At 37.9% G+C, this 15853-nt stretch overlaps 1 protein-coding gene across 1 annotated transcript in view; it reads right to left on the reverse strand.

Annotated features, from left to right (window-relative positions):
- The window catches only part of adam12b (ADAM metallopeptidase domain 12b), a 112719-nt gene that overhangs the window by 76452 nt on the left and 20414 nt on the right, over window positions 1–15853 (reverse strand). The window contains exons 2-3 of the mRNA XM_037697631.1: window positions 11610–11731; window positions 6945–7018 (exon numbers count right to left, since the gene is read on the reverse strand). Coding sequence (XP_037553559.1) covers window positions 6945–7018; window positions 11610–11731 — 196 coding nt within the window. The remainder of the gene's footprint in view (window positions 1–6944; window positions 7019–11609; window positions 11732–15853) is intronic.

Below are 15853 nucleotides of genomic sequence, written 5' to 3' on the forward strand. Positions count from 1 at the left end.
ATATATATATATATATAAACATTTATTATAAGAAAGAATATTAATTCAATTCAGTTTATTTATATAGCGCCAAATCACAACAAAGTTGTCTCAGGGCACTTTACAGGAACATTCACATACATAAAAGCCAAATAGTAAAGTTCTCTATCTAAGGAGGCCAGGAGACAAGTTACATATTACTTGTTATTTATTTTCACAGGTCAGTTGTTCACAATGTTTCATTTTATTATTATCGTCCTGTTGCTGTTTAAAAGAAGATAAATACTTTTTGGTACTAACAGAAATAATATTACAGCCCATGGCACTAAAAATGATCAAGTACTCAATTAATGAATTTATTTTACATCAGATAACCTCTGACTTTAAACAGGTTTCTTTGTAACAACTTCTTGCCCTGTTAGTTTTGTGGGAAAGCCAGTATCTCATTCAGACACTTGCCTTAAAGCATGATGGGACTGGTCACAGATTTTTGCATGAGTACTATCAGTGTTACTGTTATTGTTTGGAGGTTTTATTTAACACTCCGTTCTTAGACTTCTATCACAGCATTCTACATAGAATTGTTTTTTTTTTGCACTGAGCTGCCTTTATAAAAACTACATTGAATAAAACTTAATGTTTATACTAGTGTTTAAACATTATACAAGAGCAATATATGCATTCAAACATTTAGATTTATGAATATGGATATAGATATATGAATGAATATTGTCACAAAGTTCAAAGCTCAATAATCCAGGTACCAAATCCAATAATTCTCAGTCGGGTCATCTGGACAGTTTCTTTGTTTTTTTTTTTAGACATATTTGTCAATATCAAGATATACTGTATATATGTCCCATGTTATAAGCCCCAATATAGAGTTTTTGGCAATTGTGCCTAGGCTAATTTCGTTTTTATTTTACAAAGATCAAAGTTTTACTAAAAAACAATTCAACTAATGTTAAATTAATAATTAATTTAATAACATGATGGACTTGCGATGTGTCCAGGGTATCTCCCGCCTCTCGCACAGTGATTGCTGGACATGGGCACCATTGACCCCCGGGACCCGAAATGGAAGAAGCGGGTAAAAGATAATGGATGGATGGATTTATGTAATGTTCAATTCTGTACAGTCAAAAAATAACCAAATATCAAGGCTAATTTCAACAATGGTCGTTAGCATCCTGAGATTGGTTAAAATATTCTACCCTAGTTAAAATTAAGCAGACAACTAAACCAATATTTTTCATTCAACCTTTATTTATGAAATAGGTATTATTTTAGCAATGAATAATTTTATATAATGCTAAACCTTAGAGAATAGAAATGATTTATTTAAATTGTTTTAAGTAGGCCCTGCTATATATCTTTGCAACTTTTCTCTCTTTCAGTTCCTTCAAACACACTTAGGCATCTTGGTCAGCCAGACGATGTTATTGAAGTCTTTAATCAAGACTAATGCGAAATGTCCCATATGACCACTATTAATCATTTCAAGCTGGCCAACTGTGCCAGTGATCAATGCTTTACCTCAAAGCTGCAGCTGCTGGCACAAGTCTGTCCTGCTTTGTTTGTACAGTACAATACATCAAGGCTAAAACATTAAATGTGACACAGCCATTTCCATGGCTTTATGAAAATGGGCACAAATGTTCTTTTTGTTAAGCCACCAATTTTGACTTATCTAGCACACAGGGGAAAAAAAGATTAATAGGTAATGACATAAAATAGGGGCTGATCTTAGTCACTTCCTGCTGCTTGGGTACAGGGCTGACAAAAGCCTAAATCAAAGCTAACAGAGTGCAAAAACTATTAACGTTTACTCTGAAGTGACTCCTCTGGCTTCAGATTTCACAGATATGAAGTGTTACTGATACTTTATTCTGGTATTACCTTGTTAAAGAGATAGAAAGTCTTAAATACCGGGAAATTTTCTCATTTAAACTTCTCGAATTAGATTTTTTTTTTCTTTTACTCAGACACACTAAGCTGGTTGTGGCCCAAAAAGATGGTATTTACCGCTGAGGGAAATCAACCACATAAAGCTCAGATGTGCAATAAACTCAAATTTACCACAGTAAATTGAAAGTACTGTATGTTTCCAATGAAACACACACACATAGTGGACTGATTATCTGTGTATGTTCCACTGGTGCCAGGTTTTCCTGTGATGTTGCCAAGGGGCTCAGAAGCAGCAGTTTATTAATTGGCTCCAGTAGTGTGTTTTATATTAGTGTTGGCCTATCATTTCACACTGGTCCTGGAACAGGTGTGCTCTACAGCAGTGCCAAAGAAGTGCAACGCATGAGCTTAACACATTGAACTAAGATAAAAGAGGTACCTCTCTGTATTCAGATCAATCAATAACACAAAATTATTCCCCGCTGCCAAATGGTGAAGCCCAATGGCAATGTTTTCACAAGTGTCTGTGAGTGTGTCATGCCAGACAAAATGCATGAAACCTTTAGAAAATGATCACTGGATGTACATCTACAATTGGCATCAGCCCAATTCAAGATGACCATCACAATCAACTGACCTGAAAAAAACACACACACACAAGAATGTCCGTAACTCAGTCAAATTACCAATAGATAAATTTGTACCTCAGGTGGAAAAGGGTGGATTACCTTCTTTAGGTTGGGAGTTCAAATATCTTGGGGCTTATGAGTGAGAGAAGAATGGAAAGTTAGATCAAAACACGGATCAGTATTGTGGACTCAGTGCCAGTCTATTGTGGTGAAGAAGGGGCTAAGCAGCAAGAAGAAGCTCTCTATTTAATGATCGGTCTAGGTTCCTAACCTCACCAATAGTTACAAACTTTGGGTAGTGACCAAAAAAACAAGATCTCGGATTTGTCCATCCATCCATCCATCCATCATCTTTTACCCGCTTCTTCCTTTTTGGGTCGCGGGGATCACTGGTGCCCATGTCCAACCATCACTGTGCGAGAGGTGGGGTACACCCTGGACAGGTTGAAAGTCCATCATAAGGCCACATAGAGACAAATGAGACAAACAACCATTTACTCACTCTCTCACTCACACCTAGGAACAATTTAGAGTTACCAATTAGCATAACATGCATGTTTTTGGTCTGTGGGAGGAAACTGGAGTACATGGAGAAAACCCACACATGCATGGAGAGAACATACAAACTCCACCCAGAAAGGCCCCCAGACCGGGATTTGAACCAGGGTAACCTGCTCACTGAGAGGAATCCTCGTGGACTATGATGTTTGCAGATGACATTGTGATCTGTGGTGATAGCAGGGAACATGTGGAAGAGACCTTAGAGAGTTGGAGGTATGCACTTTAAAGAAGAGGAATGAAAGTCAGCCATAGTAAGACAGAGTACATGTGGGTGAATGAGTTGGAAACAGGCAGAACAGAGAGGCTACAAGGAGCAGAGGTCACAAAGATGCAGGACTTCAAGTACTTGGGGTCCACTGTCCAGGAAAATGGGGAATGTGGCAAAGAGGTGAAAAGAGAGTCCAGGCAGGATAGAGTGGATGGAGAAAGATTTAAGGAGTGATTTGTGACAAAAGGGTGGCAGCACAGGCCAGAGGAAAACTTTACAAGACAGTGGTGAGACACGCAAGGTTGTATGGTCTGGAGACAGTGGCATTGACAAAAAGACTGGAGAAAGAACTGGAAGTGGCAGAAATGAAGACGTTGATGTTCTTTTTAGGAGTGGCAAGGCAGGATAAGATTAGGAATGAGATCATCAGAGGTACAGCACAGGTTGAACATCTGGGAGATAAAGTTAGAGAGGCCAGACTGAGATGGTTTGGACATGTCCAGAGGAGGGACAGTGGGTATATTGGTAGAAGGATGTTAGAAATGCAGCTGCCAGGAAAAAAGACAAAGAGGAAGGCCAAAGAGGAGATATATGAATGCAGTTAGAGAGGAGATGGAGGTAGTTGGAGTGAGGACAGAGGATGCAGAAGACAGAGTGAGATGCAGGAGGATGACTCGCTGTGGTGACCCCTGCTGAGAGTAAAGCCGAAAAAGAAGTTTATATAAGTGGTACGTCTTTTACTTTGAAGGGCACTGTAACAGGGTTGGAGGTTGTGCTGTAATGGTGAGGTGAGAAGGAAAAAAATATATTGGAGACAACATTGGTTGTTGCATTGGATTATTTTATTGTGTGACAGCACCAAATGTTTTGTGTGGAAAAAATGTCCTTTTACTTAAAGGAAACAGTTTAAAAGAATCACCTTCACCAAGTTCAATTTGTTACAAACAACTCAAAACCTCCAATGTGGCAGAATTGTCACTTTAAAAGCGTCAGTGTTTGAAAACATGTCATTCAATGAGTGATTCAGATCTGTAGCTGGAAAAAATATATATTGTCATACTCCTAGATCATAGTAAAATTATCCACTCCTCTTTCTTTATCTACTCCAAACTCTAACTTCAAAAATGTGGCATTCACCATCTCTCTGAAGGTGGAAATCAAATCTCTTTTTCTTTTTGTTGCAGCAAAATTTACAGCAGCAAACTTCAAAAGCCTGAATCCATTCTTAACTTTTCATGTCAGGCGGCCTCATCTAACCCCATCCCTCATTTCCTCTTGCCCCAGACTAAAACGGATGCACCCACACCACAACAAACACGTAGAGGTCAGAGACCACCTGTTCTCTGCTGGCTGAACTGGTGGCGCGGTATCAGAGGACACATCTGTTCTGACAGCAAAGAGGCCGGATGGAAATGGCAAAAAGCTCCGGTGATGGCTGGTCACCAATGACTCACAGCTGATGCTGGAGTCACATTGGGTCACAAGAAGAATAAAGGCTGAAAGGGTAAGTCTTGAAAGAGTTTTTTTTATAATGAGGATTTATTAGGTATCTTTGGCTGTACTTTAAAATGGGAAAATGGGCAGAGTGTAGTCAGCTATGTATTTCAGAGTCAGAGTCAGAGTCAGAGTTTCTTTATTGTCATTCGCACCTCATGTGGTACATGTGGTGGAGCGAAATTATGTACACGGGGTCCCAGTTACATCCAACAATAAAATGTCTAAGAAAAACAGTAATAACATCTAAGATATGAACTAAGAAAAACACCAACTAAATATACACTAAGCACTCATAACATAAAACGTTGAACATCAGTTTGAGGATAGGGTAAGTGTTTTTAATAAATACATGCATGTGCAAATAGTTCAAATATTATCCTAAGCTTTAAGGTTCACCAAAGCAGATTTGTTAGTTGTTAAACTTGTATACCCCCAACCAAGTACTTAGGGAATCTAACCAGTTGCAGTCCAAATACTCACATGCCAAAGCAGTAGGAAATAAAAGGCCTGGTTTTCCTCAAAGAAATGCATATAACTCACAAACTTTCATGCCCAATTTTTAAATGAAAATCATCTTGTGATTAAAAATCTGACGTATTGATTGCTGTTTTGGTTAGGGATGCACAACATTGGATTTTTGGCCGATATCCGATATGCTGATATGCCGATATGTTAAAACTTATTGTATTTGGCCAATAACTAATACCGATATTTTATATACTTTCCTTTGTCAGAACATAGCTCTCTCATTTAGGCTTATTTGCTACAAAAATTGTGTAACAGCTGTAAGAGCTGGTGACATATATTCAGTAACAGTAACGACGTCCAAATGTCTGTAGTAAAACTCACCCAAGTGCTATCGGCTATTAGCTTCTCAATGACGTCGGAAATGATGGCTTGTAACTTGGGCAAGGTTACGTCGGAAAAATATCTCTGACTGGGGACGATGTAGCGAGTAGTCTAAAAATCTTCAGAATCCAACATCCTCACCAATGAAAAAAAACTTCCACTCCGCCGACATTTGGAATTTTCCTCTCCGCCGTGAGATCAGGTAGGCGCGCATGACATCATCACATTGTGCTGGTGCAGCAGGCATCCTTGTCACTGGGTTGTCATACAAAAATAGCACCTTCTATATTGGTGAGTTATTTTGATGAAACGGCCAATGTCTGGTATTGAACTTTAACGCTAATATCGTCCGATACCGATACCATGCCAATAATATCGTGCATCTCTAGTTTTGGTCCAATATTAAATTTGTAACTGTGTTGTTCCTACAAAAATTGTTAAAGACGACTCCCAGTTACTACCACACCTAATTTTATCTCAGTATTGATAAAACTGATTGCGTTACAGCCATTTTTGTGTTTTTCAGGTCAGTTGGCCATCTTAAAATGAATTGATTCCAAAAGTTAAGCAGTTGTAGATAAAGATTACATTCTGCAAATTTTATTAAATTTGCCCAGTGGTTCATGGCATATTTTGCTACCTGTCAGACGCATATAATTATATGCAAGAATGGCAAAAACATTGTCGCTCTACCTTTGCCTTTTGACGGTGGGCAATAGAAATAAATTGTTTTCACATTATCTGGAAAAAAAAAAACAAGCACTGACAAACTGGACATAAAAAACAGGTCTAAAAAGTTTCCCCAAACATAAAAGTTGAGTTTTCTTTTGTCTTTACAGCCATCTTTTTACTGCATCTATATGACACAGTTTTTGCATGAGTATATAGGCAAACATAACCATGAACCCTACATGATTCCTATCCCTCATTTCAGAGATGATCATGTTATGTTTTATTGCATAGAAAGGAGACAAGTAATGAGAGGAGAGGGAAGGCAAATAAGTCCTCAGAGCTCTCTTCAACCTTATTCTTTACTAGCTTTCATCTCTCTGTGCTTCACAGAGAATAAACCATAAAAAGAGTCCAATCACTATGGGACATATTATTTCTTCCATCTTGAATATACTAAATCATAGTCCAGACAATAAAAATGCCTCCGTCTCAAGCATAAAATAGCTCACATGAGCCATAACGGGAAGTATAGGTTTATCTTCTTGCTCCATGTATAATTAACATTAAAGTATAATTGTCTCTGTCCCACAGGCCATAATAAACATGAAGAGACAATTAACATGAATCACAGGAAAACTCACTCATTTTTTTCCAGCATTAAGATCAGCTCTTCACCTTCTGCATGTACCACGAGCTGGAGTGACGCAGGGTAAATCTGCAACACAAAAAAGATATTAACATTATGAGGTGGTGTCCTGACCCCACCCGTCCTGTCTGTGAATCAGCAGTTTGAGTGATGCTTCATCTTACTGTCAAACACAGGCAGTGCACTAGGAAGGAAGTGAAAAGACACAAAAGTGCAGGAGGAAAAGGGAGAAAACCTTTTCCTCCTGCACTTCCCAAGACCCTGCAAAGCCCACAAAAAAGTTACACTAAACCAAACTTGTTTTTCTCTGTCCATACAAACTGTAAGTCATACGAGAGTTTCGTAAAATCATCAAATAAGTATTTGAAAAATTAAACAGCTTTTATAACTATAGTTTTTGATCATTTAAAACAGACTACACATGCAGCATATTGCATGTAACTTACTGAAATGTTTATTTCTTACACATCAGACTAAACAAAACTAAAATAAAAACAAAGAAAATAATTTAAGTTAATTAAAGGCCTAGGACTCCTCAAATGAGTACATATTGACTGTCACTTTTTGTGTCAGTTTTACACAGAAATCAACTTATGTTGTAAAATGACAGCTTTATAGCTACTTTGGTCAAAACATGAAAATGACATTCTGCACAATCTCAAGGAATACTGTAACTCATAAATGCTCAAAGTACTTTGTACATGGTTAGAATGAGTTATCTTTGAATACAAACCATCACAAGTGTTAGTTCAATATTAATAAATTATAATAAGTTTTGTGTTGACTAAGGTCATTTAGCAGCAGCCATCTTGAATTAGGTTGACTCCGAAAGGTAATTTGCTGTAGCTGTACATCTAGTGACTTTCTTCTGACATTCATTGGGATGTATCCAGTAGTTCATGAGATTTGTTTTACTAATATGAGTCCATTAGTTAGTGATGTGCATCCAGTCATTCATTTCTGATTAATTTAATCAAAATCCATCCAGCAGTTCATGACATCTAACATTACAAATAAACAAGGACACATGCATACACACACAAAAACATTATTGTCCTCTTTTTGTTTTTTGGCGACGGGTGATGATCATGGAGTAACAGAAAACCCAGGGGCATGCACTGAGAGCAAGTACCAAGCGTTTAGACAATGAGCCGACAGGGAACAAATAAAAGTGGTCAGGATATGTTCTGAGAACCTAAGACAAATGAACAACAGGTGAATGGCTATCAGCAAACAAAGGCTGGTGTTGGACAAGAGCTGAAGAGGCCAAGAAAAACAAAGCCTACAAAATAAATCAAGGAGGATGACTGAAACAAAGTGAAAAGGAGAAACTTTAGTTTTTTTAGGTCATACTACTTTCTTGCAGTACTTCTAGTCTTTACTTCTCTTTCTAAAGAACAGTACACCTCATGTGGTATTTAAAATGTTTCATAGACAAAAAAAAACTTCCATTTTATATGGTACTCATCTAAATAGGCCACCATTGTCACCGTAGTGTTTACAGTTTCTATACAAAAAAATCCCACTTATATTTCAAGATCATAGCCCAATAAATGAATCATGCCTACATTTTATGCCACTACGATATTTATTTTCGTCTAAAGCATCCACTGTATTTTTATTCTTTAAAGCATGATGCATGAATACTGTCATATAGCGTATTAATCAGAACAAGCTAGATTTTGTTATGCAAAATAAGGTTTTACTCTTACTATAGAGATATTGCTTTGCGAGTAAACATACTCTTTGTTCAGTTGAGTAGTTCTGTTCAAAGTTTGATGTTCTGCAGACGTAAGTTTTCTTCCAGAATCCTAATGTAATTCGTCCCAAGGTTATGGCAATGAACTAAAGCAGTTCTGGTACCAAGATCTCAAAGAAGAGACTTCAGAGAACAAAAACTGCACAAGGACGCCCAACATAAAACTTCAGCTCAAAGGACTCGTCTCTCAAACTCAAAAAAGTCCTCCTGAACAATACAAAAGCTTGTGGTGATAAATTCTGTGGTTAGATGACACAAAAAAAATGTTTTTCCATTGGTTGCACAGAGACAGAAATAGTCATGTGCTCAGAATGGATAGATTTGTACCATCACTTGAGGATTTGTAGGATTTGTAGCAAAGTGTTTACTTTTTACAGTGACGTTTTTCCACTAATGATTTGAAAATTGCAGCCTGTTTATCGTCCTTTCTGAGAGTCATTTGGTTTGTGTTTTTGTACAAGTCTGAATGCAATTGTGCATCTGTGTGTGTGGCATCCCACCCATCCAGCAGCAAGTAATGATTCTTGAATCCTTTACAACTCCTCAATAACCTACTGGCACAAAAAGCAGCTTTACAGTATAAATCTGTTACCCTGTGTGTGTGTGTGTGTGTGTGTGTGTGTGAGGGGTGGGGGTGGGGGGTGGGGGGGTTACTGCAATCTCCAATAAGATCACCAGCTGCCCTTGTGCTCAGTTTAATTTAGAAGGGTCAATTTGTAGATAACTCACTGTAAAACTAATGTATCTCCTTAGTGAAAAATGCCTAAATGTAAGCAGTGGCTGATGGGGAAACACGTCAAATGTAGTGGAAAACAGATGCAAAATTAATTTCATAAACCTCAGAAGTTTTGTTTTCCCACTTGGCAGTGTGACATGTTTGCAATGTTCATGTAATTAACATCATTGGCCTTCCTCTGGATGGATCGGAGAGAGGAGGCTGAAAACAAACAGCTCTCTCGGTTGGTGACTTCCCTGCGCCAAGAAAAAAAAAAGTTTGATTGCTCAGGGAGCTTGCAACACCTACACATTCCCCTTCTATGGAAAAGTTTCTCGAAGCTGCAGGGGGAGTGGGGTGGGGGTGGGGGAATGCCAAATTCAAAGATTTCTTTTTGAGGTGCAGCGAGCCGAAAACAAGCCAGAAAACATAAAACCAGAGATGAAAAATATTCAGATATCATTGATTATTTGACTGTACTGCATTATGGAGTGTTAATGTTTTACTGTACATGCATGTGTTTTTAAATCAGGACAATATTTCATGAATCACTGGCACAATATAATAAAATTAGAAGATATACTGTACATCTTTGGAATCCATGTAATTCAAGATGGTCATCTGAGTTTAGAAAACATAAAAATAGTTCTATTTCTGTAAAAAAAAAATTCAAAGGTAGTGCTAAAATTTGGTGTGGTTGTAGCTGAAATATATTGGCAACAATATTCCAATGGTTACACATTGTATAAAGTCAATGTTTAGAACATTACTTTTAACTGTATTTGTCAATCTATTTTGTTTGTTCATAAAATATCTTGTAAACCAGTTGACAAACCTTAATGAAACTCTCAGAAAATAATAATTGAATGTATATATTCAAGTGATTAACTTTTTAACTCGGTCCAATTCAGAATGGTCACCACATCTAAGATATGGCTTTAGTTCTACTAATTTTACAAATACTGACCAAATCATTAACTTTGGTAGTAGCTTAGTATTCTTATCACATACTTTGAGTGTGAAGTTTCTATCGTAATACTGCTTGAGTATGAAATTGTTATTTTTAAGGATTGACAAAAAATCTGTTATTTCTTAGCATAAGATGCTAAATCTCTAACATGAAAGACAGCAGGAAATATACATTGCTTCAAGGAATGCTATGTGTTACGACTGCCATCGTAAGGTTTTTGTGTATGTGTGTGCAATTGCTAATTGTGAAATTAGTGTCCAGGTGCGCGGATGAAAATGGAGGAAGACACTGAGGATCTGGAACAGTGACTGGCTGCCTGTCTGGAGATGTGCTGCATAAAAGGAGCTGTGTCTGTGATGACGTTGGGTTTCCATCCACTCTGCGCATCCCAACCAGTCACGGATGACTTGCTGTGCTTCGTTATTGTCAAATCAATTAGTTTAGTGTTGTGAGGTGTTTTTGTAGGGGTGAGCTGCCAATTTATTTAAAACTTTTTTTCTCCTGTTTTTTGTTAGATTTAGTTAAGGTAAGAAAACTGTGTTTTGGTTTTTTTTGTTTTTGTTTTGGTTTAGGTAAGATAAAATAGTAGGAAAAATATGTTGTTTTGTTTGCTATTTTGGCCTGGGCTCACCCTGAAGATTGGCAAGACTCCAACTCGTCATCAATAATTATTCATATTGTAAGTAAACTCACTGTTTAACCCTTATTCATTGACTCTGTGGCTGCTGGAGGTTTGCAGAAGGTGGAAACACCCACATCTAATTGCAACCAGGACAGATGTGTTTTGCCAGGTTGTAACAATTGGGGGCTCGTCCGGGATGTGGGCGTTTCCACCTTCTGCACAACTCAAACAGTCATGGAGTTGATGAATAAGGGTTAAACAGTGAGCTTATTTACAATGTGAACTGTAAATACGTTTTAAATTGCTGATACAGTATTTAGATTTTTTTTCATAGCAATTGAAAAATGACTATAAACTCCCACATTGTGCACCACTGGCTTGTTAAAACAATAGAAAGGCTTTGATTGAGCAATAATTTCAGATGAAGTATCACTTACTGGGTAAAGCTCATATGTAAGCAACAAATCAATATGAAAGAGAGCAGAACAGACCAAAACAAACAAAAAATGGAACACCAAGTGTGGTAGGAGGTTAAAATATACTGTGGTTATGTTACACAATAAGCCAGGCCTTTTGAAATTCTGTCATATTTACCCCAGGTCTGAGCTGGCTGAGAGGTCTGCGCTCTATTCCCTTTAGTAACAGTGGTACAGTGGTCTCATGGCGTTGTGTTTTTGTTGACTCTTCCTGCTGCTCAGACTTGTCTGGAGCACTTCCTGTAAAAACATAATAAAATCAGCTTAGATGTCAAATCTTTGCTTCATGCTCTGAATAGTGTGCAAACAAAAGCTGAAGCACTGATACAGTGCAAACAGTGTATGCAATAAGATCAAGTCTTCTAGTGAGGAATACATGAGTGTAACAAAGCTTTCGGACAGCAGGGCTGGGAAGAAGCAAAAGCTCCCTCTTGTTCTTGGGAGTGGATATGCTTTGCCCCAAAGGACCTCTGCCACAGACACAGCATCAATAATGGATATTCTTGCACAGTTTACAAGTAACTCAGTCTCTGCAACGTCTCTAGACAGAAATGTGATTTAAAAGCAAAGAAACACTTGCACAATAAAATTGTCATTCCCACTTCTTTTATTTGTGCCTTGCACTTCACATTGCAGGGTAGAAGAGGGTTCAGCAGTACTTTGTATCGCTTATTTCTCTTTTTTCTACTTTTCCCTCACACATAAACTTCTCCTCTGAACTTTCACTTTTAATTAAATTAGCTAAGTTAGATGCCAGTTATGGTAATTAGCACTTAAAAGACTGATCACCAGAGGAAAACCGTAAGGCACATTTATATAATATCAAGACAGGATAACGCAGGCTGAAGTGAAGCAGAGCTTGGAGCCGGATGTGGGAAACTTTGTGAGAATTCCCCCGCCTCACTCAAATCTTTTCTCCCACAAACAACCGAGGCTGCCCCTTCTGCTCCCACAGCCTTACTGAGCATATCTGTATTACAGCAGGCCCAGAAGGTTTCCTCTCAAGACCAATGCATGTTTCAAACCCCTGGAGGAGCATTGGAGATGGAGTAGAGAGGGAGTGTAGAACACCAAGGAAAGTGGGTTTTTTCTTGCTATGACCAAAGTCAGACTTATAGAGAATGCTGCATTTATATTTACCGGGCATCTCCCCTTACTTAGTCCCAAGGGAAATGGGAATGTTGCATCTGTGAGTCTACATATGTATGCATCATACATAGTAAAACAAAAGGTTCAGAGTAAAGCAAAACTACAATGCAGAAAATGTTGTTTAGTGTTTCTTTTGTATACTGTAGGTGTCCTTTAACTCCAAAATATTTTAAAAACTTTTTTTTTTTTGAAAAGGTTAACACAGTCTGAAAAACTAAAAGTATTAAGAAGAAACCATTAAAGAAATACAATTTAAGCATGTAACATCATGTTTTGGTGTCAGTTAACATACAGATATTACTAATTGCAAATAAATTACAGCTGGGATTTTGAATGCAGTTAAGTAAATGTAACCCTTGTATTATGTTAAGGTATAGTTGTGTAAAAAATAATCTTTATTTTTTTTATTATATTTTGGAACCATGATTCACAATATCCTCAAAGCAGCTATTTTAACCCGTCATATGTAGTTTTTAACCCTTTTTAATAAATTCTGAAAAAAAATAAATAAATAAAGTGACATCTGTGGTGTTACAGATGAAATGTGACCCAGCAGAAAATAATGGTTTTAGCATGTATTACCTGAAAGCTGTGGGTTGCTCTGTGGATCAAATAAAGTTCAGTTTTCACTGCATACACAACCCCACTCCTCCCCTAGAGGAACACAAGCTTTCTGGCAGAATATTTACATGGGCACATGCACACTGCTCCACCTATCCCCAGCGTAAACCATAACTTTCTAGCAAAATAATGATACATTTGGATAAAAATGAATTTGGGCATCTTTTGGCTATATGGTTTGAGTGAGATGTTATCAGTTGCATCAGTCAGCATGATCAAGAGATTCACTGTCCATGGAGCTTATGATCGTATCTTGGGTTACGAGTGATAGTGATGAGAGAGAGCTAAGCAAAACTGAGGATGTGGCTGAGGGAGAACATGATTTCAACAAGATCATAAACAAGAAATCTAATGAAGAGACTCAAATGCTCAAAGAGAAGTCTTCAAATTCGAAAAAACAAGTTCAAATTTATGGTCATCAAGCCCTTTTGAGACCCAGTGAAGAGAAACACAGAACATCACACATCACAGACACAGAAGATCATCAGAATGACTCCGGGGCCTACTAGACCACATGCTTAAGACAACAAGCCAGTGTTCGAGCTGTTCAGTCACATGTTTGTGAATGTCCTGCTTGTGATAACCACTACAGAAGGAAAAAAAGATGTTTAGCAATAGTTGGATGGAAATTGGCAAAAAAAAAAAAAAAAAACACCAGGATGAGCTGCTGCTTCAGCTCAAGGATGGCAGAGTGGACATCTGCCAAACACACAGGCAAGAGGATTGAAAAATGAAAACCCTTGCAGCCATGCAGAGGAAATCAAGGGTGTAGTTTTTTTTGTGGCGCTGTGACTTCTGGGAATAGCCACCCTGGGGACAGTGTTGAAACAAAAAGAGGGATTTTGTTCCTTGACTGTTTGTTCTGGCTGCATGGAGCTCTGTGGTTCTGTGGCACATGGCTCCAACTATCATCTGGAGACTCTCTGTAGGTGGCGCTCCTGTGCTCTCAATTCAGAGCCCCTTTTCTGTCAAAGTGTTCACACCTTTTGGCTTACTAACAACAAAAACTGAAATGTATGAGTAAAACAGCTCTTTGGGGAAATAGTCAGCTTGTGCTTCATCATATGAGAACATCGCTTGTTTCCGTTCTGATGACCACTGTGTTCTGCCAGTGTTGTGTCTATGCCAGGGGGTTCACGGCGTGAAGTCACCTTCTGCAACATTTGCCTACATCCTTGGCTGTCTTGTTTTGGTTTATCTATTTATTTAATATACAGTATTTCTCCATTTCAGACAATGAATATGAATATTACTGTTCTGAGCTACAACCCTCACACAATAAGATAAGAAAAAATAACTACGAATCATGTTATACGCCCTTTAAGCACCATGATGTGATGCTCTCATCACCTTATCATTGGAAAGTAACAGCGTACGTGCTGCATCAGGTCTGAACTGGTTAAAGCAGTTTGTCTTTTGAAAGTCTGATGCTTCTCTTCTTTGATGACAAAATGCAGCACTGTGCCATCACTGCTGCACTTCTTACAACTTCAAACAGTCTGACAACGGCTGGCCCACACCCTCAGTTTTTATGTGAATTTCATTTTTCCACAGAGCATAAGAAGCCAACAAGGGCATAAAAGGGACCTCCTACATTTTAATGGGACATGTGAATATGGGCCGGTGGTGGTTTTTTAGTTTTAGCGGTGCATGAAAACCACGTTAGAGGGACACAGCAGCATGACTGAGGCTACTGGCTGAGGTTAAACTCACTGACTGAAGGTACAGAGAAGGAAAGTCAGGCTGACATCTTGCCATCTGAAACAGAATGCTTTATTATCATCACATGTTGATCATTTGCCTTCTCATTAAAAACACAAGTTCTCTTCGGAAGTCAAAAACATATTTCCCTCCCACTCGCTCTTAAGATAGCTTCACAAACCGGCCTTTCTATTCAGATGGGTTTTTTGTATTTGTTTTTCTCTTACTTTAGTGACAAAATTAAATTATACTTCTGTTCAACAGTGAAGTCAAAAAGTGACTGAGTCAAGATCAGAGACATTCATCTCATAACTAACACATGGTCCGATGCCTCCTGGTTCAAAGAGCTTATTCTAGTATTTTTTTTATTGCTGATGTAGTGAACTAGACCTCCGACATCAATCTGTCTCTGAGGACCTTCATGGGACAGGAACTGCTATTTCATTGATTTGAATCCAGAAATACAAATTATCTCATCAAGAGACTATTTAATTGTATCCTGAATTAATCAATTGAAAGAACACTCTTCTTTTACATTATCATTACTATTTTACAATATCTTGATAATCAAAAGTGTGTTTAGTTCATACCATTTCTAAATGTTGAAGTGAACCACTCATTTAAATCAACTGTGAAACAGTATTAATGATTTTTAAACCTCATTAGACTTTGATCATACAGTTAAATGTCTATTTACGAAGTAAGTGTGCATTTAGTCTTCTGTCTGAATGAGGAGTAGTGGATGTCGGTCGAAAGTCAGAGACAAGTTATTAGAACGAAGTGTCTTGTTTTTAAAACTCGCAGACAGTAAATGAGAACTGCTGGCATCTGCATCCTCTCATTTCTTAAAAACATTTCTCCGTCTGTACGAACCGTTCTTAAAACATTCCT

This window comes from Nematolebias whitei, chromosome 1 (assembly GCF_014905685.2).
Source record: "Nematolebias whitei isolate Nwh7 chromosome 1, NemWhi1, whole genome shotgun sequence".
NCBI lineage: Eukaryota > Metazoa > Chordata > Actinopteri > Cyprinodontiformes > Rivulidae > Nematolebias > Nematolebias whitei.